This window comes from Neophocaena asiaeorientalis, unplaced genomic scaffold (assembly GCF_003031525.2).
Source record: "Neophocaena asiaeorientalis asiaeorientalis breed wild unplaced genomic scaffold, Neophocaena_asiaeorientalis_V1.1 scaffold39, whole genome shotgun sequence".
Classification (NCBI taxonomy): domain Eukaryota; kingdom Metazoa; phylum Chordata; class Mammalia; order Artiodactyla; family Phocoenidae; genus Neophocaena; species Neophocaena asiaeorientalis.
In genome coordinates this window covers 5,028,566-5,054,949 of record NW_020175670.1, presented here as the reverse complement: position 1 = coordinate 5,054,949, position 26,384 = coordinate 5,028,566, and the positions used below count along the sequence as shown (strand labels likewise).

Below are 26,384 nucleotides of genomic sequence, written 5' to 3'. Positions count from 1 at the left end.
CGGCCCAGCGCTTGAGTAGACGCGGGGCTTTGCAAATGGCTTGTGCCGCTCTCGGTCTGGAAGCTCTTCAGCCCCTGCAGCCTGAGCCGCCCCCCGAGCCCGCCTTCTCCGAGGCGCAGAAGTGGATCGAGGTAGGTGCCCGCGGCTGGCGGGGGGCTTTGCAGGGGCAGCCCGGAGCCACCGACCCGCACACACACTGACGACAGGTCCAGCCTCGCCTCCCCCCACTTTCTTTTGCCAGCTGCTCCGGGGCACCCGTCAGGGCCTCGAGCGAGCTGCGACCCCCTGACGCTTTGGCACTGGCGTTTCGGGTGAGGGTGGGCGCGAAGCGGGGACACTGCGGTCTAGCTGTGCGTGTGGGGGGCAGGAAGCGGTCCCCTGAGCCTCCATCCTTCCTGCCCGTCAGCCGCGCAAATCTCAGCTCCTGCCGCTTCCAGGCGCTGCCAAAGGAAGCGCAGTGCGAGCAGAAGCGCCGCAAAGCCTCGTTATGCGCGAGCCCCTGGAGTCCTTGCCGACGCAGCATGTCGGGGGTCCTGCTCCCAGTCCTACCTCCACCCGTTGGCTCCCCTCCCCGCCCTTCTCGGGCGGAGTTGTGCGTGTCTCCACGGAAGCGCATACCCACCGGAGCCTCTGGCTGTATTCCTGGCACCGGGTCAGGTGTGAGGCTGGCACAGCGCAGAGGGCCGGGGAGCCTGCAAGACCCACCTGAGAATGCGTCATCCGCAGAGACGTTGCCCAGCCATTGGCAGCTCCCACTCCATCGCAGAGGCGGTGGGACGGGCTCCCAGGTGCTGGGTACCCGGCCCCGTTGGCATATTTCACTTCTTAAATGACTCGGTGGCAGGCCAGGGAAATCACTGGAGCTCTCGACTCAGTCCAGGAAGCGCTCGCTGGGCGATCCTGATTCTCGATGTTTATCTGTAGATGCAGCTTGATGGCCCTCGCTCCCGAAATGAAGTGTCTGCGGGGGTCAGGACGCTAGGAGGGTGCGAGCGGGGAAAGGTGACCCATTATGATACGTGCAGTGAGCCTCTGTTTTGCGGCTGGCGGCCTTTCTTGAGGCTTAGTGGAAGGCGAATTTGACCCTCTTTTCCTCAGGGACAGGAAGCTCTCCCTCCCTGGTAGTTCAAAGGAAGAAATGTACCGCTAAGTCATGATCCAGCAATGGTGAAGCCTCTTAGTACTCAGACTGTCACTTAGTGACACCCTTGTTGCTGCTGGGGTAACAGAGCTACGATGGTACAGATTTAAATCTGCTGAGATGCCTGGAGAAACCACCCTCACTTAATGCTGCTCTAATGCTCCAGCCACAGGCCTGCACCTTACAGGGTTAACCTGCTTCATACAAGCAAGAGTGTCAAGCAAAGTTTAGAAAGATCTATTTAAAATAGGGTTAAAGAAACAGAAGAATAAACTCGAGGCTGTATTGCTAAAAGCCCCAGTCGTGTCTCTCATAATTTGATGGCTAATGAGCAGATGAGAAAAAGACCTTGGCTTTTTATTTGTGAGATGTGGCTGGCACGGCTTGGGCTGTGACAGGTGCTTTCTCTGTGCTGCATACTTGGGCTCACGGGACATACAGGAAACATTTGTAGTCACTGGCTTGGTTGAGAGTTGGAGAGCTGTGTTTTTCATGTTCTTGAACTTTAAAATTCTCAGGAGAGATTTTGGATGTGGATGGTGATGAGGGGAGGGTGTAAGAGCAGAGCACTCTACGGTTCTTGAAGGCAAGCGGTGTATTCCCGATTTCCTTAATTGTGAGTAACACGGGCATACATACTATACTTTAAAAAAATGTATTGTGGGATCATTTGCACATAGGAAAGTGCACACATCTCAAGTGCACACCTCCGTGAATTTTCACCTAGGTATATAGTACTCCAGCCCCCACTTAGATTACGATCTAAAACATCTTCTTCAGCCCAGGTCACAGTCTGTTTTTAAGTGGTGGTATATTTCAAGCTAAATATTATGCAGTGCAGAATATCAGCTTTTGTCCTGGTTCCACAGGTTTAAAAACAAGAAGGGCTTCCTTAAGAAAGCAGAGCCCCATTGGGCCCTATAGACAGTTGGGCATTGTTCTGGGTGCTTTACCAGATCTACCAATTTGAGAATGTGAAAGCCGTGACGGGCAGTGCGTGGCTTTAGGACGAAGCAGTCGTGGCGCTGTGCGTGTGCATTATTGAAGCGGCCTATCTCCTTTCAATCGCGGAGTTGGGTTTCACGGAAAGGAGAGCTTCCCCTCCCAGGCTGTATAAAAAGGTGTTTGCTCCGGGGAGAGATAGAGACCGTCCCTCTTCCTTCCCGGAGATTCCTCTTGAAATGTAAATGCCGCGTCTGCAAACCGGGGGCACCCAGGAGCAGTAACAGATGGTTCTGCGCGCAGTTGCCCAGTGAACAAAGATTCCTCGGCTAATATAGCAATAATGTAGTACTTAGTGTGAGCCGAGTTCCCAGGGGGACTGTTATCTCGAGACAATTGCATCTCCTTTAGGGGCCCCGTTGTCTTCGGCAACATCCTCATTGGTAGGGCTTTGTTTTTCACTTTTGTTCAGTTGGTGATTAAATTTCCCACAGCCCTTTTTTTTTTCTTCCTTTTTCTTTTGAGTAGTCAGGAATTTCACCCTTTCAGAAAAATGTTCCCTTGGGTGTAGCAGGTTAATAAACAAACTTTGCAGTTTTTCTCTCCTCTTCAGTCCCTGGTCTTTGTTGAGTCATGGATTGGTGAGAAAACTGTTCATTCTTAATAAAGGCTCAGGGAACAAGCTCCAGGAGATAACTTGTTAGTGAGGAATTTCTCTCGGCCTGCAGTCTTGGCTGTTTGAGGGCTGTGTTACTGGGCAGGAAACGGTGGCCTGGGAACCATGCCCCCATCTCACCCCACCCCCAGCTTCTGCCTTGGCTGGCAAAGGTGAAAGCCCTGATGGAGGTCACAGGCCAGGTGGGAACAGTTCCATAACACTTCCAGCGCCTTTTTATAGCCGTCGGAGCAGGCTACGTGTCTTAATGTGGCTTTGGGGAGACTCCTGAAGGAAACGCAAACTTCACGTATTAACTCTGGCTACCAGCAGGCAGGGGCCTAATTTCCTTCCACATTCCTTTTCTAGAAGGCCTTCCAAAGCAAAGGGGCAGTGAGTGCAGCACAGCGGTTAGAGGTCAGGCTTTGGGGCTGGGCAGCCTGGGTTGGAATCCCAGGTGTATTGCCTTCTAGCTGTGTGACATTGGACAGGCTGTGTTTCCTCTCCTTTTGGTTCTAAATAGTTTCTTTGAAAGCTAGCACTAGTCATTAACAACAACAAAAGTAACAAAGAGATATTGTTCAAAGCATCTGTAAAACAGGGGTACTAATAGTAGCTTACCTACCTCCAAGGAGTGCGGTGAGAATGAAATAAGTTAATACATTTAAGATGCTTAGAATAGCACGCAGCATTTAGGAAGTGCCGCTTAAGTAGCGATCGTTATTATCATTACCATTATATTACTACTGCTATTAATATCACTACCACCATTACTACTATAGTACTGCTGCTATTACCACTGTTATCTTTATTAATACTGTTATTGCTATTATTGTTGTTGTTTCTATTGTTGTTACAACAGCTACAGCTGATTTTGGAAGAAAATCTTCAGAACCCTGAGTTTTTTAGTGTAAAAAATATAATTCAGTTGTCTACTGACCTAATTCTATTGTCTTACCTTATTAGCTCCAGATACCTGGACTAGAAGTTAAGTAGGTGTTGTGTGTTATTCTGACTTGAGTTAAAAGAGATTTAGGCATCAGAGGAAAACCAGTAATACCAACTGATAAGATGATCCTGATGGTCCAATAAGGTTTAGAAAATTATTCCTCAATACTGTGTTGACAATTTAAGTTTAACGCATAGTCTTTGTTAACCAAACTCCAAGCAGAATGCTCAATTCCTCTCTTCTTGCACACAATCCAACATTAAATCGTTAAACAAATGGTGGTTGTCTGAATATTCAACTCCAGGGTAGCAGTGTTTTGTTCATTGACGTTGCGTCAACTCCCTGTAGAAGAAGAATAAGTCCCCCATTTATTTTCCTTCCTCCTTCCTCCCTTCTTTTTCATCTTTCCCTCCCCCCCCCCGCCCCCTGTGATGGTAGTTATTGAGTTACAAGACTATGTTAGCAGGTAGATGATTCTAATTTTCTTGGTCTCCCCCATCCCCTTTGCTTCTCCACCCACAAGAGTGTTTATCTGTTCTAATCTGTAGTTCTCCTCTGCAATGCCAAACACTTTCTGGAGAAACAGATGTCGCTTCAACTCAGTTTCAGTTGTGATTTGGAGCAAGTTGCCAGGCCTTTAGGGAGGGGTTGGAAATTTCAACCCAACTCAGCCTTACTTCTCAACTTGAGACGTTTCTGGACTCCTTTAACTTTAATCATAGCATGCCTGTGGGGCTTGGTGCTGCATATAATCTCATTTGTGACCTAATCCGTATTTCACATGAGTGGGAACTAGCACTGGGAGGGATCAGTTCATCATTTTGGGTCATCTCCCCCCCTCCCCACCCCGCTCCGCTCACATAGAATTGTTTTCTTATTCAACTGGGACCTGCTTTTGAAGATTAAAAGCACCGAGGGTACCTTAGCTCTCCAAGACTGAAAGCTGTTGTATTGTTTGGCAGTTGGGAGAATTTATCTGTAGCCTTTGAGAGAATGTAGCTTTTGGTGGCCAGGAACATACGACATTCGCCATGTAATGATGAATGAACATATGCCATGAGTTATATAGTCATTCTAATTCTCCTTCTCTGTCAGGACTTGATGACTCTTACATCATTTTACTACAACAAAGATTTAACTTTGCATATGGTTCTCTACTCTGCATGGAGAGCTAAGGGAAGAGGAAGAAAAACTTTTCTGGCTAGCTCAAGAAAGGAGTGGTGGTCTGAATAGATATGGAAATGAGAGCAGGCAGCATCATTCTCACAGTGACATTTAAATAGTCTGGCTTGTTTGTATACAAGGGCTGCTATGACACAATGCTGTCACGTGGTAGGAGAACAGTGAGGTCCCACAGATTTGGGGAAAGGGGAAGTGGAGTGGGAGGTGGGGCTGGCTCTTCTGGTCCCAGCATCTCCCTGGAAACCAAGTTTGCATCAGGCAAGCTCCAAATGAGCAGACTGAGCTCTGGCCACCAAGAGGGCGGTGGAGTGGGGTGTGTGTTCCCCAGCAACTGGATCTCTGGGTCCCCGGCTCTCTATTGATGGATGACAATGGAGCCATGATGTGAACATCTGGCCGGTGATTCTGTGAGTGGAAGTTGGTGCTAGGTGGGACCAGGCAGCTCCTGGCAATTGGCCTGGAAACTTCTCTTTTTGCTTTGCACTATCCTGAAACTTAAAAGTGTCATAGCTAGGGGTAACAAGATAACGATAAGGATGGTGATGAAACCAGGGCTCATGATGATAATTGCTGATATTTATTGAGTACTTACTATGTGTCAGGCACAGGGTGAAAAACTCATTAATCCCTTAGAAGTAAGTACTGTTATTATCCCCATTTACAGGTGAGAAAATATCTTCCCCAAAGTCACAAGTAAGTGGCAAAACTAGGACTTTAATCGAAAGCATCCTTTCTTAACTTCTACAAATATATGTACCCAGATATCCAAAATTTACAGCTGAAGACATTGTGGCTTCCAGGAATTAGGAGACTTGCTCAGGGTCACCTAGTCAGGAAGTACTGGTTAGAGTCAGGATTCGAAACCCAGGCTGTCTAACTTGGAAGCCCTTGTTATCTTTTTTTTTTAATTATTATTTTTATTGAAATATAGTTGATTTACAATGTTGTATTTGTTTCAGGTGTACAGTAAAGTGATTCATCTATACGTATATATAAAAACATACATATATATATTTTTTTACATCCTCTTCCATTATAGGTTTTTACAAGATATTGAGTGTAGTTCCCTGTGCTATACAGTAGGTCCTTGTTGGTTATCTATTTTAAACATAGTAGTGTGTATATTTTCATCCCAAACACCTAATTTATCCCTCCTTCCCCCCCTCCCTTTTGGTAACCATAAGTTTGTTTTCTATGTCTGTGAGTCTATTTCTGTTTTGTAAATAAGTTCATTTGTATCCTTTTATTAGATTCCACATATAAGCCATATCATATGATATTTGTCTTTCTCTGACTTACTTCACTTAGTATATAATCTCTAGGTCCATCCATGTTACTGCAAATGGCATTATTTCCTTCTTTTTTATGGCTGAGTAATATTCCATTGTATATATGCACCACATCTTCTTTATCTGTTCATCTGTTGATGGACATTTAGGTTGCTTCCATGTCTTGACTATCGTAAACAGTGCTTCTGTGAACATTGGGGTGCATGTGTCTTTTCGAATTATGTTTTTCTCCAGATATATATCCAGGAGTGGGATTGCAGGATCATATCCCTTATAGTGCTTCCTACATTTAGGACCATGTGTGAAATTTTCTGTAAGGACTGAGCTTTCTGTCCCTCTGACTGTGCAGAGGTTCCCCCCCACCCCTGCCTTTTTTCTGAGTCATGATGTGGATTTCAGAAGCTATGGCTCCCTAGTTTGTTTTTCTTCACAGTTTGTACCTTTCTGCTGCCAGGACTGAGGGGCTGTCCTCACTGGGACAGACCTTACATGGAGTGGGGGAGGGGCAGGACACCAGGTAGGTGGTGCTCCCAAGGCCCTCAGGCTCTGCGCCTTTGCTAGCTGCCTTCACACCTCACTTTGCTAAGGCGGAACTGGGCAATGGCATTGTCTGTAGTTCAGAGTTGCTAGCTTCCGGTTTCTGTCTCCTGTTGTTACAGCTCCCAGTCACTCCACTGAAGTTTTTTTTAGGGCAAATGGCCAATAAGTAAGTAGTTTAAAAAATTTTTAAAAAGCTTGCTGATTCCTTAACATACGATTACTTAAGAGGACAGATATTCTAGAATATTTTATGTTTGTGATATTAGGGACTATGGCTCTCTTGTTACAGTTTTACCTCGAATGGCTGTTCCATATGGGGATGCATAAATGCATAATAGTCCATGTGTGCTTTAGCATTTTCTATTGGAGAAGTTGAGTAGGTGTATCATTCCATACTTTACCTTCCCCAGAGAGTTTGAGTAAAGACCTACTACCTGTGTGATCTGTCTTGTGCTCCAAAACACAAAAGGCTATGGGTGCAAAGGGTTGTCTCTTCCCCATGCTGATGTGTTTAAGTGCTGTCGGCACATCTGTCTGAGGCCTTTGCCACAGCTCCTTCTCTCTTACCTGAGAGTTCTCCTGTTTGGACAGGAGCTCACCTGAGAACAGTTTTGTTGTTGAGTTCAGCCGAGAGGCAGGTCCTTCCAAGAGATGAGATTGGCGGCCTCTCCTGCAGGTATCCCGGTCCCATCCTGAAGAACTGAAGGGTCTAAACAAAGTAGCTCTGTGACTTCTGGGAATCTTGGCTGTAGTCAGCATCCCTGTCACCTACATTCCAGTCTAACCCTAGTCATTTTGGCCTTTATTTTCACGGTTAAGGACTGAATCGCTTAACACTGGTTGATTTTTTTTTTCTATTTTAATAACGATAGTGAAACTTTTTTTTTTAACATTAGTGGATTGTTGACTAAACTACTTTCATTGGAGCTAGAGTTTTTAATTTTTTTGAAGCCCAGTTCACTCTTCTGTGATTTAGAAAACTGTGCGATACAATTGTATAATATTTCCCCTCATTTGTTCCCAAGGATGTGTGTGTGTTTACTTTTGAAGCAAAGGAAAGGTATCGGATAGGATCTTTTTGTGTGTGGTGGGGGAGGGTAGAGTGGGAAAAAGGAGGACTTCAGTGCAGTCAAGTGAGGAAAGGAAAGGATAACAGAACTTTATTTTTAAGTAATTGAGAAATATAAAAAGAGCCTAAATTAGAGGGTTACTAGAAGATACAGGAAAAAAAATAGTCCTTGAAAAAAAATAGTCCTTATAAAAAGAATGATGGAATATTGGAAAGACTTCTGCCTGGACACGGGGAGATGTTATATCTCTTTGCAAAGAAGAATGATGTCATGGAGTTCAGCTCTGCTGTGGTAAAATTCCATGTTTGCAATGTTGAAAACAATAATCCCAAAGAGATGTCCTCATGTAGCTAACCCTGATGGGGTGGCCATCGAATCTCAGGGAATTAACTTTGGCATAAGGGGAAAAAAACAAGGTGACGTAGTCATAAAACATACACCTAAGGAATATCTTGGCTGCCACCTTTTCTCACTAAACTTATACTGTCAGCAAAACTGTATCCTTTTATTTATGCTGGGACCTTAAGGATAAAATATTGGTTAGGCTGAGAAAGCTCCATGTTTCCACGGCTCTGCATTCTGACTCTGACAGTTACAGCCATTGTAGGAGGGAGCTCGGCCTCCTGGTCAATCTTAGAAGTTAGGGATGTGCCCCACCCTTCTATTCCTAAATAGCCCATTAGGAGACCATGTAAGAATAGACCTACACTTGTTTTTGTTTTTTATAAAGGTCAAGGGCAGAAGGACTTTTTAAAATTTTTACATCCCAGTACTGTTATAAAAAAGTCCTCAGCCTTATTTTTTACCAAGTGGGACACTAAGTGAGGAATTGAAGTTATTTATTGTGGAGTAGACGGCTCTCTTTTCCTCTCCTAAGAAATATTTCAAAAAATGATATTCAAACAATTATTTTATTCTAATGGGAAACTGAATGAAGGCTAGGATAGGCTCAGTCAAATGGTTTAAGATACGAAAATAATTATTTGGGATGCTTGGCTATCACTCACTTATAAGTTCACTTCAGTGTAAACACTAAAAGTAAGCATTAATGGTGAAAATAAGCATTAATGTGTGAAAGTGTTTTAAACAAATTTTAATATTCATTTCCTGAAAAGTGTTAACTAAGCTCCAACCATATACCAGGCATAGTGCTGAGAACCAAGGTTAGGTGGCGAACAAAATAAACATAATCCTGCTCGCAGGAAATGCACAGTGTAGTTGTGGTGTGTGTGAGGTAGAGCTTAAACAATAAATTCATGATAACAAATTGGGATAATTGCTATGACAACAAAGAATGGGGGACTTAAGAGAAAAGAACTTTAGGCAGACAAGGACTCATAGTGAAAGTAATATTTAAGCTGAGACCAGTGAAGGGTGCTGAGCAAGGGAATTAGACTGATGCTAATTTATTGAGATAAGAGCTTATGTGTACACACAACACATGCTTTTATGCTCTTATAGTTTTCCAGGTGTGTTGAAGGTGTGTATGTAAGGGAGGGGGCGGAGAAGGGAGCTGAGTCAGAAATTCTCAAATATTTTTGCCGGCCACTTAGAGTGGGGTTTGCATGATGGTCTACATACCACTTAGGACCAAGGCACAATAAATCAAGAGACCCTCTTCTGGGAGAAATGGCAGAGAGGACTTTGGGATTTACATTTAAGCTTGGACTCTGGGATTAAAATTCTTAACACAGAATAGGGGCTGTAGACGCTGTATTCCACTCTGAAGTGAGAAGGGGCTGCAAGAAACCTGCCTACTTTTCAGTGACTAAGCAGAGCAATTTTGTGTGAGACTTCGGGTCGTGACCCACAGATGTCCTTTGATTTGGGAACTTGTCTCCCAAATTCCTCTGAAAGAAGGTGCTTTATAAACTAATAAAGTCACATGTCATCTGGGAGCCCCAGAAATTGTAAACTCTGTGACTTAGGTGTCTTTTACCACTAGATCCCCTTCCTCATGGTCCAACATGGCTGCTAGAGATTCATCATCACGTCACCTTTCCAGGAAGCAAGAGGGAGGAAGGGAAAATGAAGAGTGCATCTTTTCCTTATAAGATGTCTTTTAGAAAAGTCTTCCTGACACTTCTGGTTCCATTTTATTGCCCAGAATTTCAGTAACATAGCCGCTCCTGATTGCAGGGGAGGGTGTAATGTTTCCATGTAATAATCTGGGTTCTGTTCCCTAGGAGAAAGGGGAGAATGGTGGTTGAGGTAGGGGCACCCTGGAGTGCCCCTTCTCCACTTCTCCAGGGACAAATCCTTCCAGACAGGGCTTAAATATGACTGCCTCTGAGGCAGACTCGCTGATTCCTTTAAGTCCACTAATCCTTTTCTGTGCACACCTGACATTTAGAATTCACGTCTATTAGAAAATTGTCATATTTCATTGTAATGAATATATGGTTGCTTGGGATCTACCTACTTTGATAAACCCCACAGCTCTTGTGGCCAAGGTCTGGGTTCTTAGCGATCGTCTCACTCCTCTTCAATTTATTCACTTTGCTCCCCATTAGGGCCTCACAGCCATATTCCCCGCTGCCCGAGAGATTTCCCAGTGAGCTTGTGCCCAGCTATGATTGCCTGATTGGCACTTGGACTCTGCCGTGGCAGAGAAAATAGACTCTGTTGCTGCCCTGACAGGAAGCAAATTTTTTTTTTTTTTTAAAGACTGATTAAAAAAAGCAGTTTACCCAATAGTTGCCTGGAGACAGTCAGTGATTGGACACTTGGAAAGTGATTCCACTCTTGGCTCTTAGGTAGGTGATATCAGTTGAAGGAATTATTTAGGAGGCCACCCTTCCCCTCAGGTTGGACTGGTACAGGGCTCACTGCACTTGGCATTTCTGTCTGCAGGGCTGGAGAGCAGACATCACCTTTCTTTAAATAAACATGCTCCCCAGCATTCTGCCCCGGGACTCTCACCCCCTCTTTCTCAGTCAGGCTCCTCTCTCTCCCCTGTTGTAGGATCTAGCTAAAGAAAAAGCACGGAGGAATTTTACTGTAGTGGTCATCTGTATGAATTCTTATTAGATAGGTATTTTTAAAAGGACAATACCCCGTAAAAACTAATGACCAGCAGCTGGTATTAATAAGTGACTATGGCTATGACCATTCATTGTCATGACCCAGTGGAAACACTGAGAAATGGCATCCTCTCTGCCTTGCCTACAGAAAATTTAAAAAGGAGCTTGTGGAGCTGAATGTTGTTATCAACCGACAGACGTGGTTGCGCCTGTTTCCTCAGGAACCTTGCAAGATGTCATAAATAGGAGGGGCGGGTGACAAGTGGAGGCCTGATTCATCATGTTGCAAGAATTGACGGAATGTGATAATGTAGTGATAAGGTAGCTAGTTCAGTGAGAAATAAAAATAATAATAGTTAACACACTTCTAGAGCACTTATCACGCGGCATTGCTGGTCTCGGTGCTTGAGTTACTATATAATGTAATGTAATGTAATGTAATAACCTAGCACTGTGCCCAGCAGATAAGGTGCTTCTCAGGTAAGCACCGTTTTATGCCCATTTTATCAATACATGACGGGAAAACTGGAGTACAGAAATGTTCATTGATTTGCCTGAAGTCACATAGTTAATAAGTGGCAGAGCTGGGGTTTGAATCCAGGCAGTTTTGTTCCAGAGCTTGAGCTTGGGCTGGTGACTGCTATGCTCTAGAAGGAAAAGCAAAACTTCTAAAAGGATCATGATCCCAAATATCTAAGCAAGCAGGTGACCTACCCTCCCTCTGGCTTCCTCTTTCCCTTAGCAGCTGTTTAGTGGGCATCTTCTGTGTGCATGGTACTGTTAGTTGCTAGGAAACAGTTCCATCTCTGTGATTCCTGAGCACATTCTGTGGAACTGGAGCCCTTTCATTGCTTTGAAAAAGATAAATTTTGGCAGGCGAGTGGTTACAACTATGATGAAAAACCATTATAGGAGCAGAATAAACCATAGCCGATGGGTGGAACTATTTTTACTTCCTTTCTCTTCACCAGTCTCTTTCCCTCTGGTTGAGACCTGGCTCCCCATCTGTGTTCAAGTAGTCCTGGAACAGAAATTATTATTAACAGGAGGAAGAAAAGCATGTGTAGTTAGTGTGTGTCCCTGCTGGCTGCTCTACATTTGTCATCGTATTTAGTCCTTGTGTAACATATATCTGTTGCCCACCGAACCAGTTCAAGGGTCTTTACTGTGCCTGTTCCAGTAAGTTTTAGTCATGTTAAGACTGGCAGGCAAGTTGGTCAGGACTCTGATCCGATGTGGCTCCAGGGCCCTTAAATGATGCCCCTCGCAATGGTGCTTCTCTTGGCTCACACATCTGGTACCTCCTGGTCGCGCAGCTCCACTCTCAGACCCCTTACCCGGCATGGACCCCTGGTGTTCTGAGCAAATGCAGTTGGCTCTGCTATAATTTATGTTTCCGTAGTGTGAATTATCTCATATGCAATTGAGAAATAGGGTGTGATGCTTTTAAGATGCAAGTTGCGGTGGTTTGTATGAGATTTTTCTTAGCCCCTTAGTATTTTGCATCACCAATTAGCAGTAATTGAAAGCAAAGGAGGCTAGTGGAAGTGAACGGGGGAGGCGATGGCACCTTGTTCTCGCTCTGGGCTCCATCTGGCTTTGCACTGATTAAAAAGTCTGATTTTCCCAGATATTTGTGTGTCTTATCTTATCTCCATAATGCAGGAGCTTCAGTCTTTCCTCACACGCTTTCCATACTGCACCCTTGCCCCACCCCACCTTTTTGGTAAAATTCCACATTTATTCTATAATAGGAAATAGAAAGCATCTTTTTATTTGTGCTAGTAATTCTCAGTTTCTCATTGTTTTTGTTAGTGTTCTGGTTACAAAGTTGAATGGGATTTGAGCCTTCTGCCCCAACTCTAAATTTTCCATAAGCCCTGTTATATTTTAGTGTTTGATTTTGCAAAATATGAGGCTTTTGGTTGTTTGTCTTACTTTGGGACATTATCGATTCATTTTTAGGAATGTGCGTTGTTGTTTTATAGTAGAAATACTTGGATCTTAATGTCTTGTGCAGACTTACTGACTCTCACTCACAGGCTCACACACACACACGTATAAAACAACCGCTGGAAGATTCCTGATGCTGGAATTGAGGATCTTGGGTCCTAAGGAAACATTTTTAGGAACTTCATATTTCCTATCTACTGTCAGATGACCTTGGACAACATTCCTCAGAGAAGCTCCTACTGTTTTTGGAGAGGTGGTGGAATAGTGCATTGTTTTTCCTGAGGCATTTTCCTTTGGGACTTTATGCCTTGGTGGTACTTAGAGCAGTGTCCTTCTCCCCAAGGGAACCTATGAGAATTATTTGTTGTGGGTGAGAAGCTCTTGGAAATGAGGCGAGTTGGAAATGAGGAAACTGAGACTTGAGGGTAAGTGTAGGTGGTTTGTCCAGAGGGTTGTTGGCTTCTAGGCTGTGACTCGTGTGGCCCTCCTGAGCCAGTATATACATATTGGCAACTTGTCTCAGTTTGGGACATTATTCGTTCATTCATTATATATTTATTGGGCATATCCTAAGAACTCAGGAGTAGATGAGACAAATGTGGTCCCTGCCCTTGTGAAGTTACACTCTTCCAGGAGAGACAGACCCTGCACATAGAATTCTGTGTGTGTGGGATGCACATTCAGAAAGGGAAGAGCCGGTTGTGTGGACATGGAGAGGGTTGGGCCTCATTTGGTCTGTGGGGCCTCAGGCAGCCTCTCTGAGGAAGTGCTGTGTAAGCTGAGACCCAGAGGATGAGCAGGGACCAGACAACAGAGAGCAAGAAATTGTGTTCCAGGTGGAGGCTGAGGGGTGTGTGAAGACTCCACAGAAAGTGCTGGAGGAGCCCAGTGAGCTGGGTGTGTTGGAAGTCAGGGCGAGGGAGGTGCGGGATGAAGCTGGAAGGCGGGGTGGAAGGAGGGCTGCTCAGCCTGGTGCAGGAGGTGGGAGTCCTCAGGGCTGCCTGGCCCTAGCCTAGGGCCATGGCTGGCTCTCTGTTGGACGACAGGGACCAGATTTTCTCCACACTTCTTCAAATTATCATAGTTCATGATAATAATTTATGAGGGCTTGAGACTTCCCTGGTGGCGCAGTGGTTAAGAATCCGCCTGCCAATGCAGGGGACACGGGTTCGAGCTCCGGTCCGGGAAGATCCCACATGCTGCGGAGCAACTCAGCCCGTGCGCCACAACTGCTGAGCCTGCGTTCTTGGGCCCGGGTGCTACAGTTACTGAGCCCACACGCTGCAACTACTGAAGTCCACGCACCTAGAGCCTGTGCTCTGCCACAAGAGAAGCCACCGCAATGAGAAGCCCACGCACAGCAATGAAGAGTAGTCCCGGCTCGCCGCAACTAGAGAAAGCCCATGCGCAGCAACGAAGACCCAACGCAACCAAAAATAAATAAATTAAATAAATAAATTTAAAAAAATAATAATTTATGAGGGTGTATTGCCTGTGGCCCTATTCTAAGCATTTAACTTCTCAACCATCGTGTGAGCTAGGTGCAAACTCTTATTACTCCCATTTTACAGAGAAATAAGTAAATAGTCGAAGGTTACACAGCCATTAGGTGGTGGAGCTGATCTTCAAACCCAGGCAGTCTGGCTGCTTTACCTCTGCTAGTAACCACCATGCTGTGGGATGTGATACAGGCTCGTCACCAAGGGCAACCTTGAAGGATATTGGTGACGGGGTGGGGGGGCAGTAGTGAAGAGGTGGGGTGGGGTGGAGATGGGGATGATGCCCCAGGATGCTGGAGGCCCGTGTTGGCTTTAGAAATGTTTTCAGTATTTTTAAAGAAACTCCCCCAATGAATCTCTTTATCCAGTACACTGCTTGACAGTTGCTGCTACCTGGAAAAGAGAGTGATTTTATGCAGATGAGTCCCTAGGCATCTCTTTAGCCCTACATTCTAATGCATATGTCATGGTCTTGGTTCCCAAGTGGCCTGATGGACCCTGGGGTTGCTCTGACATAATAAACCACTGACTTGTAACTTGCATCAAGAGTTGTGAATTGTATAATGTGTTAAAAATGTTTTTTCCTATTCATTTGGCTTTTATTTGGGTGTGTTTAGTGATTTTTTTCATTCAAACATTCTTTTGTGTGTTTTAGTTAGTATTCTGATGGTTGCAACAAACAGAAATCCAACCTAAAGTGGCTTTAGAAAAAAGATGGTGTATTGGCCTATTGACTGTCTGGAGGTAGATTCCTACTTCAGATGAGGCTGACTCAGCGGCTCAATGGTATCAGTAAGGACAAGGATTCTCTCAGCCTTTCAACTGTGCTGTACATTGCATGGCTTTATGCTCTGGCTTTATGTAATGTATCCATGCCTGCCCTACAGCATTCCAGAAAGTCCAGGCTTTTCCATTTGAGGACTTGGCGGGACAAGAGCAATTCCAGTCCTCATATTCTCTTTACACCCTCTGGCCACAGAAAGGAGACACAGCCCTCTTTCATGATCACCAGGGGAGTGGGTCAGTTGGTTTGCTGAAGTCAGTCGGGGTCCACCCTGGTCCATCCCTACCACTGGCTGCTACCCAACAGTGAAGTGGTGAATTCCCTAAAGGAAAACCTAGGGGAAGTAGATGATGATGAGATCACCAATAAACCTTACCAGTATTTTAATTAAAATGCGATAATATATAGGAATGTGTACGTGGGTGGCAAGACTATAGAGAAAAACAAGGACATAGTTAAAAAACTGAGAACAACGGCTATTTCTTGGAGGTGAGTTTGGGATTATAATCTAAGATTGGTTAAAAAAGGCATTAATAGATTGTTTCATTCCTATTTTTAGAAGATTAGAAAAGGGTCAATTTTAGAGATATCACTGAGCGTCAGGTGCCCAACCCAGTACTTAAGTGGTTCTACTAGGTGTAAAAGTGTGATTGAGTGAGTCAGATTGATTTTGAAGTGTTGATTAAAAAGTAATATAACTCACACAACTTAATAGCAAAACTACAAACAATCTGATTAAGAAATAGGCAGAGGAACTGAATAGACTTTTTTCCCAAGAGGACATACAGATGGCCAACAAGTACATGAAAAGGTGCTTGACATCACTAATCATCAGGGAAATGCAAATCAAAACCTCAGTGAGATATCACCTCACACCTGTTAGAATGGCCATCCTCAAAAAGACAATAAATAACACGTGTTGGTGAGGACATGTAGAAGAGGGAACCCTTATGCCCTGTGGGTGAGCATGTAAATTGGTGCAGCAACTATGGAAAACAGTATGGTGGTTCCTCAAAAAATTAAAAATAGAACTACCATATGATTCAGCAGTTCCATTTCTGGGTATTTTTCCAAAGAGAACAAAAACACTAATTCAAAAAGATATATGTATCTGTGTGTTCATCACAGCATTATTTACAATAGCCAAGATATGGAAACAACATAAGTGTCTATCAACAGATGAATGGATAAAGAAGACATCACACACACACACACACACACACACACACACACACAGTTGAATACTACTTAGCCATAAAAAAGGAGATCTCACCATTTGTGACAACATGAATGGATCTTGAAGGCATTATGCTAAGTGAAATAAGTCAGACAGAGAAAGACAAATATTGTATGGTCTCACTTATATGTGGAATCTTTATTTAAAAAGTTGAACTTGTGAAAACAGAGAGTAGAAGAGTGGTTGCCAGGAGGTGAGGGTGGGGGGAAATAGGAAGAGGTTAGCAAAAGGGTACAAACTTTCAGGCATAAGATGAATAAAGTCTGAAGATCTAATGTATAACGTGGTGACTGTAGTTGATAATACTGTGTAATTGAAATTTGCTAAGAGAGTAGAACTTAATGTTCTCACCAAAAAAAAAAAAAACAAACCCATATATATGTGTGTATATATATACACACACATATATATATATAAACAAATATATAAATAAATATGTGAGGTAACGGAATGTGTTAACTAACTAGGTGGGAGGAATCCTTTCACAATATATATACATATCTGTATCAAATCATCACAACATACATTTTAAATATCTTATAATTTTATTTGTCAATTATATTTCAATAAAAGTGAAAAAAATAACATAAAAAGGTCCAAACTGGGTACTTCAATTCTCCTTTTTTCTCAATATATATTGACCTTTTTACTGAATTATATAAAAGAGCAGCTTTTAAAAAATGTTAGAAATGAAAGTATCCAATACCAGAATCTGATTTGTTTTCCCCATTAAATTTCACATTCCTCAGGTGAGGATGTATTTTGTGGAGGCTGAAGCCTAGAAATAGCAAAACCACACGGTTGCTGTTTGCTGGAGAATGCTCAGCCCTGTGCCTGTGCGCTTCCCAGGCATGTGGGCCTTCTAAAAGTGGGTTCGGCGGCTGTCACCCACTGATCCTCTGGCTGAGTGACCCAGATTGGCACAGCGCAGCTGAATCCTATGCAGAGCCTGTACGGGAAAGAGGAGGGTAAAAATAAAAACCGGTTGGACAGTTTAGGCAGCGTCAGGGTACTTGAAAGCTCACTGGTAGCTTTGCTAGTCCTTGGTCAGATTTTCACTTTTTTTTTTTAAGGGATAGTAGTGGTTACAGGGACAGTTTCCTAGGTTTCTTAAATGGTAAAATAATTTCATATAGCACAGCAAAACACAGTCTAAGGTGCTTTTTTCTGTATGTAGAAAATATGTTTTTTGAGTTTAGAATATTTTGCCTATGAGTTTAGAATATTTTGCCTATTTATCCCACTACTCAACATTCAAGTCTGTAATAAAACTTTTTTTCCAAAGGCATCTCTTTAATGGAATTACTCTCTGAAATAAGACCTCTCTCTCTCTTTTTTTTTTTTAAGTCTTTAAATATTGTACTTTATTATTTTACAGCAGTTTTAGGTTCACAGCAAAATTGAGAGGAAGGTACAAAGATTTCGCATTCACCTCCTGTCCCCACACGTGCATAGCTTCCCCCACTTTCAACATCACTCACCCGAATTGTACAGTTGTTATAATTGATGAATCTACATTGACACATTATAATCACCCAAAGTCCATAGTTTACCTTTGGGTTCACTCTTGGTGTCATACAATCTATGAGTTTGGGCAAATGTATAATGCCATGTATCTATTATTATAATATCATACAAAGTATTTCTACTTTCCTAAAAATTCTCTTTGTTCCACCTCTTCATTCCTCCCTCCACCCCAACCCCTGGCATACACTGATCTTTTTACTGTCTTCACAGTAAAAATGGAGACAAATGTTGTCTTTTCCAGAATGTCATAAAATTGGAATCATACAGTATGTAGCCTTTTCAGATTGGCTTCTTACACTTAGCAATATGCATTTGTTTCCTCCATGTCCTTTTATGATTTGATAGCTCATTTCTTTTTTTTTTTAAACATCTTTATTGGGGTATAATTGCTTTACAATGGTGTGTTAGTTTCTGCTTTATAACAAAGTGAATCAGCTATACATATACATATGTTCCCATATGACCTCTCTCTCTTTGATAATAGAGTGAAATGAGCTTGTCATTATAGGGTTTTTTTAAAAATAGTTTTCTTTGTTATAAAAAGAAAGAGTAACAGTGTTTAAGTATGGTGTCAATTATCTAATGAGAATAGTTTTTCAATCCTGTCATTTTCTGGATTTTGAAATTTCTGTTTTAAAGTGCAGATTTGCTCATTTTTGAAGCTCTGGTCCTTATTAGTGGAAATTTCGAGATTTTTGTTTTTGGCATTTGACCAATATATTTTGTTAAAGTGCAAAAGCAAATTCTGTGTCACGGTTTCCTCAGTTACTGATAGCTTTGAAGCATGTGACAATTTTTTTCCTCCTGAATGCTTTGTGTCTTTTAGTGTAAGCATCTCTCTGTGATCTGTAGATTGAAAATTAAATCCCCAAATGGACTTTGCCTTGCAATAGCAATATAAAAGAAGATTAAGTATTGATATTTTAAATATATGGAGATATATGGAGAATGTGAGTATAAATTATTTTTAAAATAAAATTTAAAAAGATCTCAAAATACCCTTTTGGAGACACATCTTTTTAATGCAATGTTTATATCATTAATGCTAGTTTGGAATAAGAGTTCTAAGAATTTTCTTACCTATCATTTATTAAGTTACTCATTATTTTGAAATCTACTAAGAGACTAATAATGCCTATGGATATCTTTTGGCGGTGATAGAAATATTCTAGAATTAGATAGTGGTGATGTTTGCCCATTTATTTAGAGTACTTAGTGGAAATACTGAAATATTCTGAATTATACATCTAAAAGAGTGAGTTTTATGTTAAAAAATCTATTAAGAGCTCTTAATGTTGTTATAACTATTCTCAAGATGTGTAAAAAACACATGAAATTAAGGTATATATTAATCAACTCTTGGTACAGCAGTGCAGTGTGACACACCGCCCACCAAAACTCACAGTGGCCGATAGCAATCTTCTTAAGCTCACGGTTCCAGTGGTCTGCTGGAGCAGTTCTGCTTCAAGCTTTGGGTTGACTGCGCTTGGGTCAAGACTGTGGGGTTCAGATCTGCTTCATGTGTGTTTGTTCTCCTTGGACCAGAGGCTACCTGGGAGATGTCTTCATGGCAAATGAATGACAGGTGCACCAGAGCCCAGCCAAATCATGCAATGGACTTAAATTCTCCACTTGCATCACATCTACTCACATTCCACTGCCAAAGCAAGTGATGTGGCCAAGTCATTGAGACAGGGTAAGACATTTTGCTCACAGTAGGAGGGGAGGGGAGTGAATATTCATCAAACAATACTCCGGTCTATCACAAAGTGTTTGTGGTTCCTCGTAGCCACAAAGGGAGAAGAGAACATTTCTCCCTGGGTAGGGATCAGTATCTTTGAGGAGATAGATGGGCATTGGGTTGAGTCTTGATAAATGAGCAAGTGTTGTCAGTTGGATGGGGAAGGTAAGGGTGAGGAGAGATGAGAGCAAGTGTTGGAGAAGGGCCTTCTAGATCATGAGAGCAGCTTGAGCAGAGAGATGGAGATTTGCAGGAGCAGGGTATGTTTAGGAAGCAGCAGGGCCAGAGTATAGCATTTGGAAAGGGCTGCTGGGAGAAAAGACTGGGTCCTATCAATGAAGACCTTGTGCACCATGCCTTAGGGTTTGGTGTTGGAACTAAAAGGGCTGGGCTCTGGAATCAGACAGCCTGAGTTCAAAACTTCACCCTTCCATTTACTAGCTCTGTGACTGTGGGGAACTTACTTAGCATCTCTGTGCCTTAGTTCATCATCTGTAAAATGGTAAGAGTATTCTCAGTGTCTACCTCATGAACTGCTAGGCTCAAAAAGTTAACACACAGAAGGCCCCTATAAAAGTACTTGACATATATCAAGTGCTTAATAGGTGTTGACAGCTATTAGTATTTTTATATTTTTAAAAAATTTATTTTATTTTCGTTGCACCAGGTCTGAGTTGCTGCAGGCAGCCTCTTTAGTTTCGGCCGGTGGGCTCCTTAGTTGCAGCTCATGGACTTCTTGGTTGTGGCTCGTGGGCTCCTTTGTTGTGGCATGCATGTGGGATCTAGTTCCCTGACAGGGGATCGAACCCCCGTCCCCTGCATTGGAAGGCAGATTCTTAACCACTGCGCCACCAGGGAAGTCCCAGCTACTAGTATTTTTAAATGGAGTTTAGATTTTATCTTTCAGCAATGAGGAATGACCAAAAGTAAGGAAGGGACATAATTATATTATGTTTTGGGAAGATGACCTTGGTGGCAAGGAAGAGAATGATTATGGTGGTCAGTACTGAAGCAGGGAAGCCAGAGGTGATGATGGCAGCAAAGTGGGAATGAATGGGAGGGACATTAAGGATGATATAACACTGATGAGATTTAGTGACTGAATGGATGGGGGAGGTGAGAGAAACAGAGAAATTGAGAGTGACCCCCAAATTTATGTCTTGATCAACTGGGTGGTTTGATTTCCTGAGACAGGGAACATAGGAAGAGGAGTGATGTGAGGAGAAAGAGGATGAGTTCAGGTTTGAATGTGTTATTGGAGGAGCCTATGAGACATGCAAGAATGTTTAAGAAGCAGGGTCCTTTGGCTGAAAGAGGACAGTGTGCATTGCTTTGAGTGATTGCAGTGATTTAAGGCTTGGTGGGAGGTGTAAAAGCTGGGAGAGAGAGTGTAGGTGATTATTTCGTGGTGCTTGACAGCAACGAAAGGAGACAGCTGTAAATAGCAGGGAGAGAGGAACATAAGGTTTCAGTAGGATTTGTTTTGTTCTGTATTTGAAGATTCTGTATTTGAAGAAGACTTGAACGTATTAGATGGCTTTGAGAGAGGAGGAGAGGAGACATTGATTGTATAACAGTGAGAAGGTATGATGAGTAAGAAAAGGTTCCTGGGACATACAGGAAGGGAATTTAGAGGAGATGTAAATAGGAGAAAGGGCCCTTCTAGATACTTGTCAAGAAAACTTTTAAAAGTTTTGTGATGGTGCCTTAATTATCTATTGCTGTATAGCAAATTAATCGCAAACGTAGCAGCTTAAATCAACGAATATTTACCATTTCTCAGTTTCTGTGCGTCAGAAATTTAGGAAGATTAGATGGGTTGTTCTGTCGCAGGGTCTTTTTTGAGGCTGCAAACAAAATGTTGGCTTGGGCTGCAGTCATCTGAAGGCTTGACTGGAGCTAGAAGATCCTCTTCGAAGACGGCCCACTCATGTGAGCAGGAGCTTCCGGTCTTTGCCGGCTGTTGGCAGGAGGTCTTAGTTCCTTGCTGTGTAGGCCTCTCTGTAGGACTGCTTGTGCGTCCTTAGGACGGCTCACTTCCTGAGTGAGTGATTCAAGAGAGTAAGGGGGATGCCACGATCCTATTATGACCTGGCCACAGACTTCACAGGCTTCCATGTCTGCCACGTTGTATTCCTTAAGAATGAATCACTGAGTATAACCCACACTCAAGAGAAGAGGAATTACATTTCACTTTTCAAAAAACATTTTTTTACTGGGGTACAGTTGGTTTACAATGTTGTGTTAGTTTCAGGTGTACAACAAAGTGAATCAGTTATACATATATCCACTTTTTAAAGTAGAGTTCCCTGTGCTATACAGCAGGTTCTTACTAGTTACCTATTTTATATATAGTGGTGTGTATATGTCAGTCCCACGTTTTGAAGGGAGGGGCATCAGAGAATTTTAAACCACCATAAGTGGCTACAGAATCAACATGTACTTTTAACTGTAATTGATCATGTGTCATGCTTTATATATAGGGGATTCAGTAGTAGATATTCTGACATACAATCATTTGTCCTAATCTAGTCTATTTGGATAAACGGTGAGTTTAAGATGTTCTCCTAGATATATTTTCCAAAATGGATCTAGTCTTTTAGACTGTAAAAGTGTAAACAGTAACAGCAACAAATAATACAGGAATAAAATAGCCTCTGAGCCCAGAATCTCACCTGATACAGATAATCACTGGTAATATGGACCGTTTATACCTAAACCCATGTTGCTCAAAATTTTGCTTGATTCTGAAGCTTTTCGTTCCGACAAAATGTTACAGAGATTTGGGGTTTTCTCAAATTTTATTTTTTAAAATAATTACTGCCTCCCTGTTAGTGGAGAGCTTGAGCTCAGCAGTTCTCAGCTCTGGCTGCACATTAGAATCACTTGGGAGTTTTTGATTTAAAATGATCTGGATCAGGGCCTGGGCACTGTTATTGCATAAAAGTTTCCCCCGAGTGATTCCAACGTGCAGCCAGGGTGGAGAACCCAGCAGATGACAAAACAAGCGAGAGTAAGTTGTAAGATTTAAGACATATTTTAATGATTATTTATGTGGGGGGGTGTGTGGGAATATAGTTACAGTTTCTGCCAATAACATCATTCCTCGTTCATACAATGGAATAAGATATCATTATTTCATGGTGGATTCTAAAGAGGAGTATGAAATTCCAGATACCTGAGCACATTGGACAACAGTTTCTTTTAGGAGAACCTTCCTATTTTCTGCATCGAATCACAGACATCCCAGAGTGTAAGCTCATATGGTAGTGACTGTCCTTTGTGCGAATACATTCATTTATTAAATAAAACATTCCTGAACACCTACAACGTGCCAGGTACTGCCAGGCACTGAATGCCCAGGGAAGAATGAGACAGAGATTCTTGCTTCAAATGAGTGACTCTTCATCTCAGTGTAGGAGATAAGCAGGCATACAAATAAGAGGAAGCAAAGGTAAGAAAAGTTTAAGAACTGTTGTTAAAACAGCACAGCGGCAACCAGTCAGAATAACCCAGTTGCAGTGGCGCCAGCCGCAGGTAGTCGGTTCAGTGCATACTGGCTGCCCTGAGTGTAGGTATCACAAAATATAATATTTTTAATACCCGAAGAGAAATGTAAACAAGAGGGAGCAGAGAGAAAAGAACACTTTTATAATTCCAAATTCATGTTCCCCCCATAGAGGGAAGAGAATCCGTCTGGTTGGTTGCATCCATTCTTCATGCCGTCCAATACGCACCCTTTCAGGTGAATGCAGTCCTTCTTACCAAAAAGGTGGAGTCTGTTTCCATACCCCGTGGATCAGGGAAGGCCTTTTGACTTGCTTTGGCAAATAGAATGTGACAGAAGTAATGATGTGCCAGTTCCGAGCTTAGGCTGTAAAATGCCTCGAGTAACTCTGCTTGTTCTTGCTCCTGTACCATCGCTATGACGTGATGCCCAAGACAGCCTGCAGGAGGATGAGAGACCACGGACAGAGTGGTCCTACACGCGGCCAGCCAGCCAACACCTATATCAGGGTTCCTCAACAGAGGCACTGTTGATCTTTGGAGCTGGGTAATTCTTTGCTCTGGGGATGTCCATTTTAGGGTGTTTAGCATCTTCCTGGGCCTCTACCCACTAGATTCCAGTAGCACCCGATTCCCTCCAGTTGTGACAAGCAAAAAAGTCTCCAGACACGCCAAAGAGAAAAATGCCCCTGATTGAGAACCACTGCCCTAGACTTACGAGGTGGTCCATCCAAGATCAGCAGAACTACCTAGATGCTGACCCCAGATGCATGAGCAGTAAATGCTTGTTGCTGTTTGCTGTTGAAGTTTGTGGCTGTTTGTTATGTAGCATGATTGTGGACTAGGTAGCTAATACAATGAGTGAAAACGTGGAAACGTGAAAATGGGAGGTTGAACTGGACAATAGCAAGTACTCCAGCGTGGTGCAAGCGTGAAGAATGAGTTTGTAGGTGGAATGGTGTTAGTATGAGGTACAGACAAGACTGAAAAGCTAAGTTAGGGGCTGTATCCATGGAGACTTTAGGTGCCTTGGTATGAATTGTGAACATGATTATTCATGGGCAAGGGAGAACTGTCAGAAGTTTTATGTGTGTATTTACCATTTATTTATAGCCGAGAGAACAGTATAATCAGTCTGTACTTTAGGCAGCAGTAGGGAGGGGGAATTGGAGGCGGGAGGGAAGGTTTTGCTGTAGTTCAAGTGATTGGTGCAGAAGACCTGAATTAGGGAATAATCGTAGGTTTGAAAAGGAGAGGATGGTTGCCAGAGACATTTGGGTGTAAAATCGATACAGTTTGGGAATCTCTACATTTTTGCCTTTGTGCATTTGGTTTCCTCAGTGTGAAATATCTCCTTTCCAATGGGCATCCTCTACTCCAGCGGTCCTCAACCTTTTTGGTACCAGGGACCGGTTTCGTGGAAGACAATTTTTCCACGGACAGGGCGGTGGAGCGTGGGGGCGTGGGGGATGGTTCAGGCGGTGATGCGAGCGGTGGGGAGCGGCTGATGCAGCTTTGCTCGCTCGCTGCTCACCTCCTGCTGTGCGGCCTGGTTCCTAACAGGCCGCAGGCCGGTACCGGTCCGTGGGGCCGGGGTTGGGGACCCTTGATCTAGTTAATCTTCAGAAGTCAGCTCAACACTCAAGAAAGTCTTTTTGGTGACATCTTCCGTGTCTCGTGAAGGTAGAGCACCCTTACAGCTCTTACCACTGTTTTTTCCCCTCCATAAGACTGTGTTAACATTTTTAGCACTGAATTTTCCATCTTCTAACAAATCAGTTGTAAGTCTGTCTCTTGAATATTATCAACTACTAATTCCCTTATTAAGCACCTACTCTGTGTTTGGCTTGGTGGTGTGGGTGCTTTGGAGACAGCTGTGAACTGGAGAGGTATATGCTTTCCTGGAGTGTACGGTCTGTCTAGTGGAGCAACACACAGATAAACAGGCAATCACGGTACATGCTGTGATGAGGGGAGTAAGAGAGGGCATGGAACCGGGGGGGGGTGGTGGGAAGCCTTAATCTGGAACAGACGGTGCTAATGAAGGCTTCTTGGAGGAAAGAAAGCAAAGGTGGGATTTGGTAATGAGCAGTGAAAGCCAGGAAATTGTGGGTTTTATGGCTCTGGATTGAGAGGAAACAGCACATTTGAGAGACAGAAGAAAACTCAGAAAAGCTTGATTATGAAGGGCCTTGTAAATTACGATCAGAGCTGTGCTGGGGAAAATCACACTGATTGATTTAATCCTGGCGGCACATCAGAACCACCTAATGGAGCTTTTAATAATACAGATACCTGAGTCTCACTTCAAACCTACTGAATCATAATGACCAGAGTATGTGGCTTGTATGTGTATGTGTATATATTTAAAGCTCCATGGGTAGTGCTGGTGTCTGGCCAGGCTTGAGAACTGTAGGCCTACAGTGGAGAGGAAGGACTGGAGGGAAGGGCAAGATCGCGTCAGGGACACCAAGGAGGCATCAAGTAATCTACGTGGGTGATAATGGTTTGAGTGGGCTTGGAGAAAACGTCTATAGAGTAAGAGATATTTAGGAGTTAAAATCAATGAACTTAAGATTGATTGCTTGTAGGGGGATGGAGGAGTATGGTTCAAGGAAGACTCCCAGGTCTCTGACATGATCATGGAGAGGTAGGTAATATGCTTCACTGATTTAGGAAATGTTGGAGGAACAGGTTTCACGAAGACAAGGCTTAGAGTTTTAGTTGAGTTTGAGATGCTCAGTGGAACCTCCATGTAGGATTGTCCACTAGATAATTGGTTATAACAGTGTGGAGTTCAGGAGAAATTACTAGCCTGGAGATAAAAGAACTGTAGATTATTACTGTGTGATGATCTACATCACTGGAGCCTATGACAGTGGGTGAAATTGACCAGGGAGTGTGTGAGAAGGAAAAAGGGAACTGGGAAGAACTACAACTTTTAAGAGATGAGTAGAAGAAGAACTTACTGAAAAACTAAGATGGGGAAGACAGCTTAGTTGGTGGACAACTAAGAGAGTGGAGTCTTGGAAGCTAATGGAAGATAATTTTTTTTTTTTGTGGTATGCGGGCCTCTCACTGCTGTGGCCTCTCCCGTTGCGGAGCACAGGCTCCGGACGTGCAGGCTCAGCGGCCATGGCTCACAGGCCCAGTCGCTCCGCAGCATGTGGGATCCTCCCGGACCGGGGCACGAACCCGTGTCCCCTGCATCGGCAGGCGGACTCTCAACCACTGCGCCACCAGGGAAGCCCTGGAAGATAAGTTTTTAAGAAGGAAGGGGTGAACACAGTTGTCAAATTAATTGTCAAATGCTGCCAAGAAGGCAGACAATGAACTGAAAAGTGA

The 26,384-nt window shown here is 43.2% G+C and overlaps 1 protein-coding gene across 8 annotated transcripts in view; it reads left to right on the top strand.

The window, feature by feature from the left end:
• The first annotated feature begins 6 nt into the window (after positions 1–6).
• Positions 7–26,384, top strand: part of LIMCH1 (LIM and calponin homology domains 1) — a 332,153-nt gene continuing 305,775 nt past the window's right edge. For all 8 annotated transcript variants that reach the window (XM_024731734.1, XM_024731731.1, XM_024731732.1 and 5 more), the window contains exon 1: positions 7–131. In XM_024731734.1, the coding sequence (XP_024587502.1) occupies positions 36–131 (96 nt within the window). In that variant the 5' untranslated portion in view covers positions 7–35. The remainder of the gene's footprint in view (positions 132–26,384) is intronic.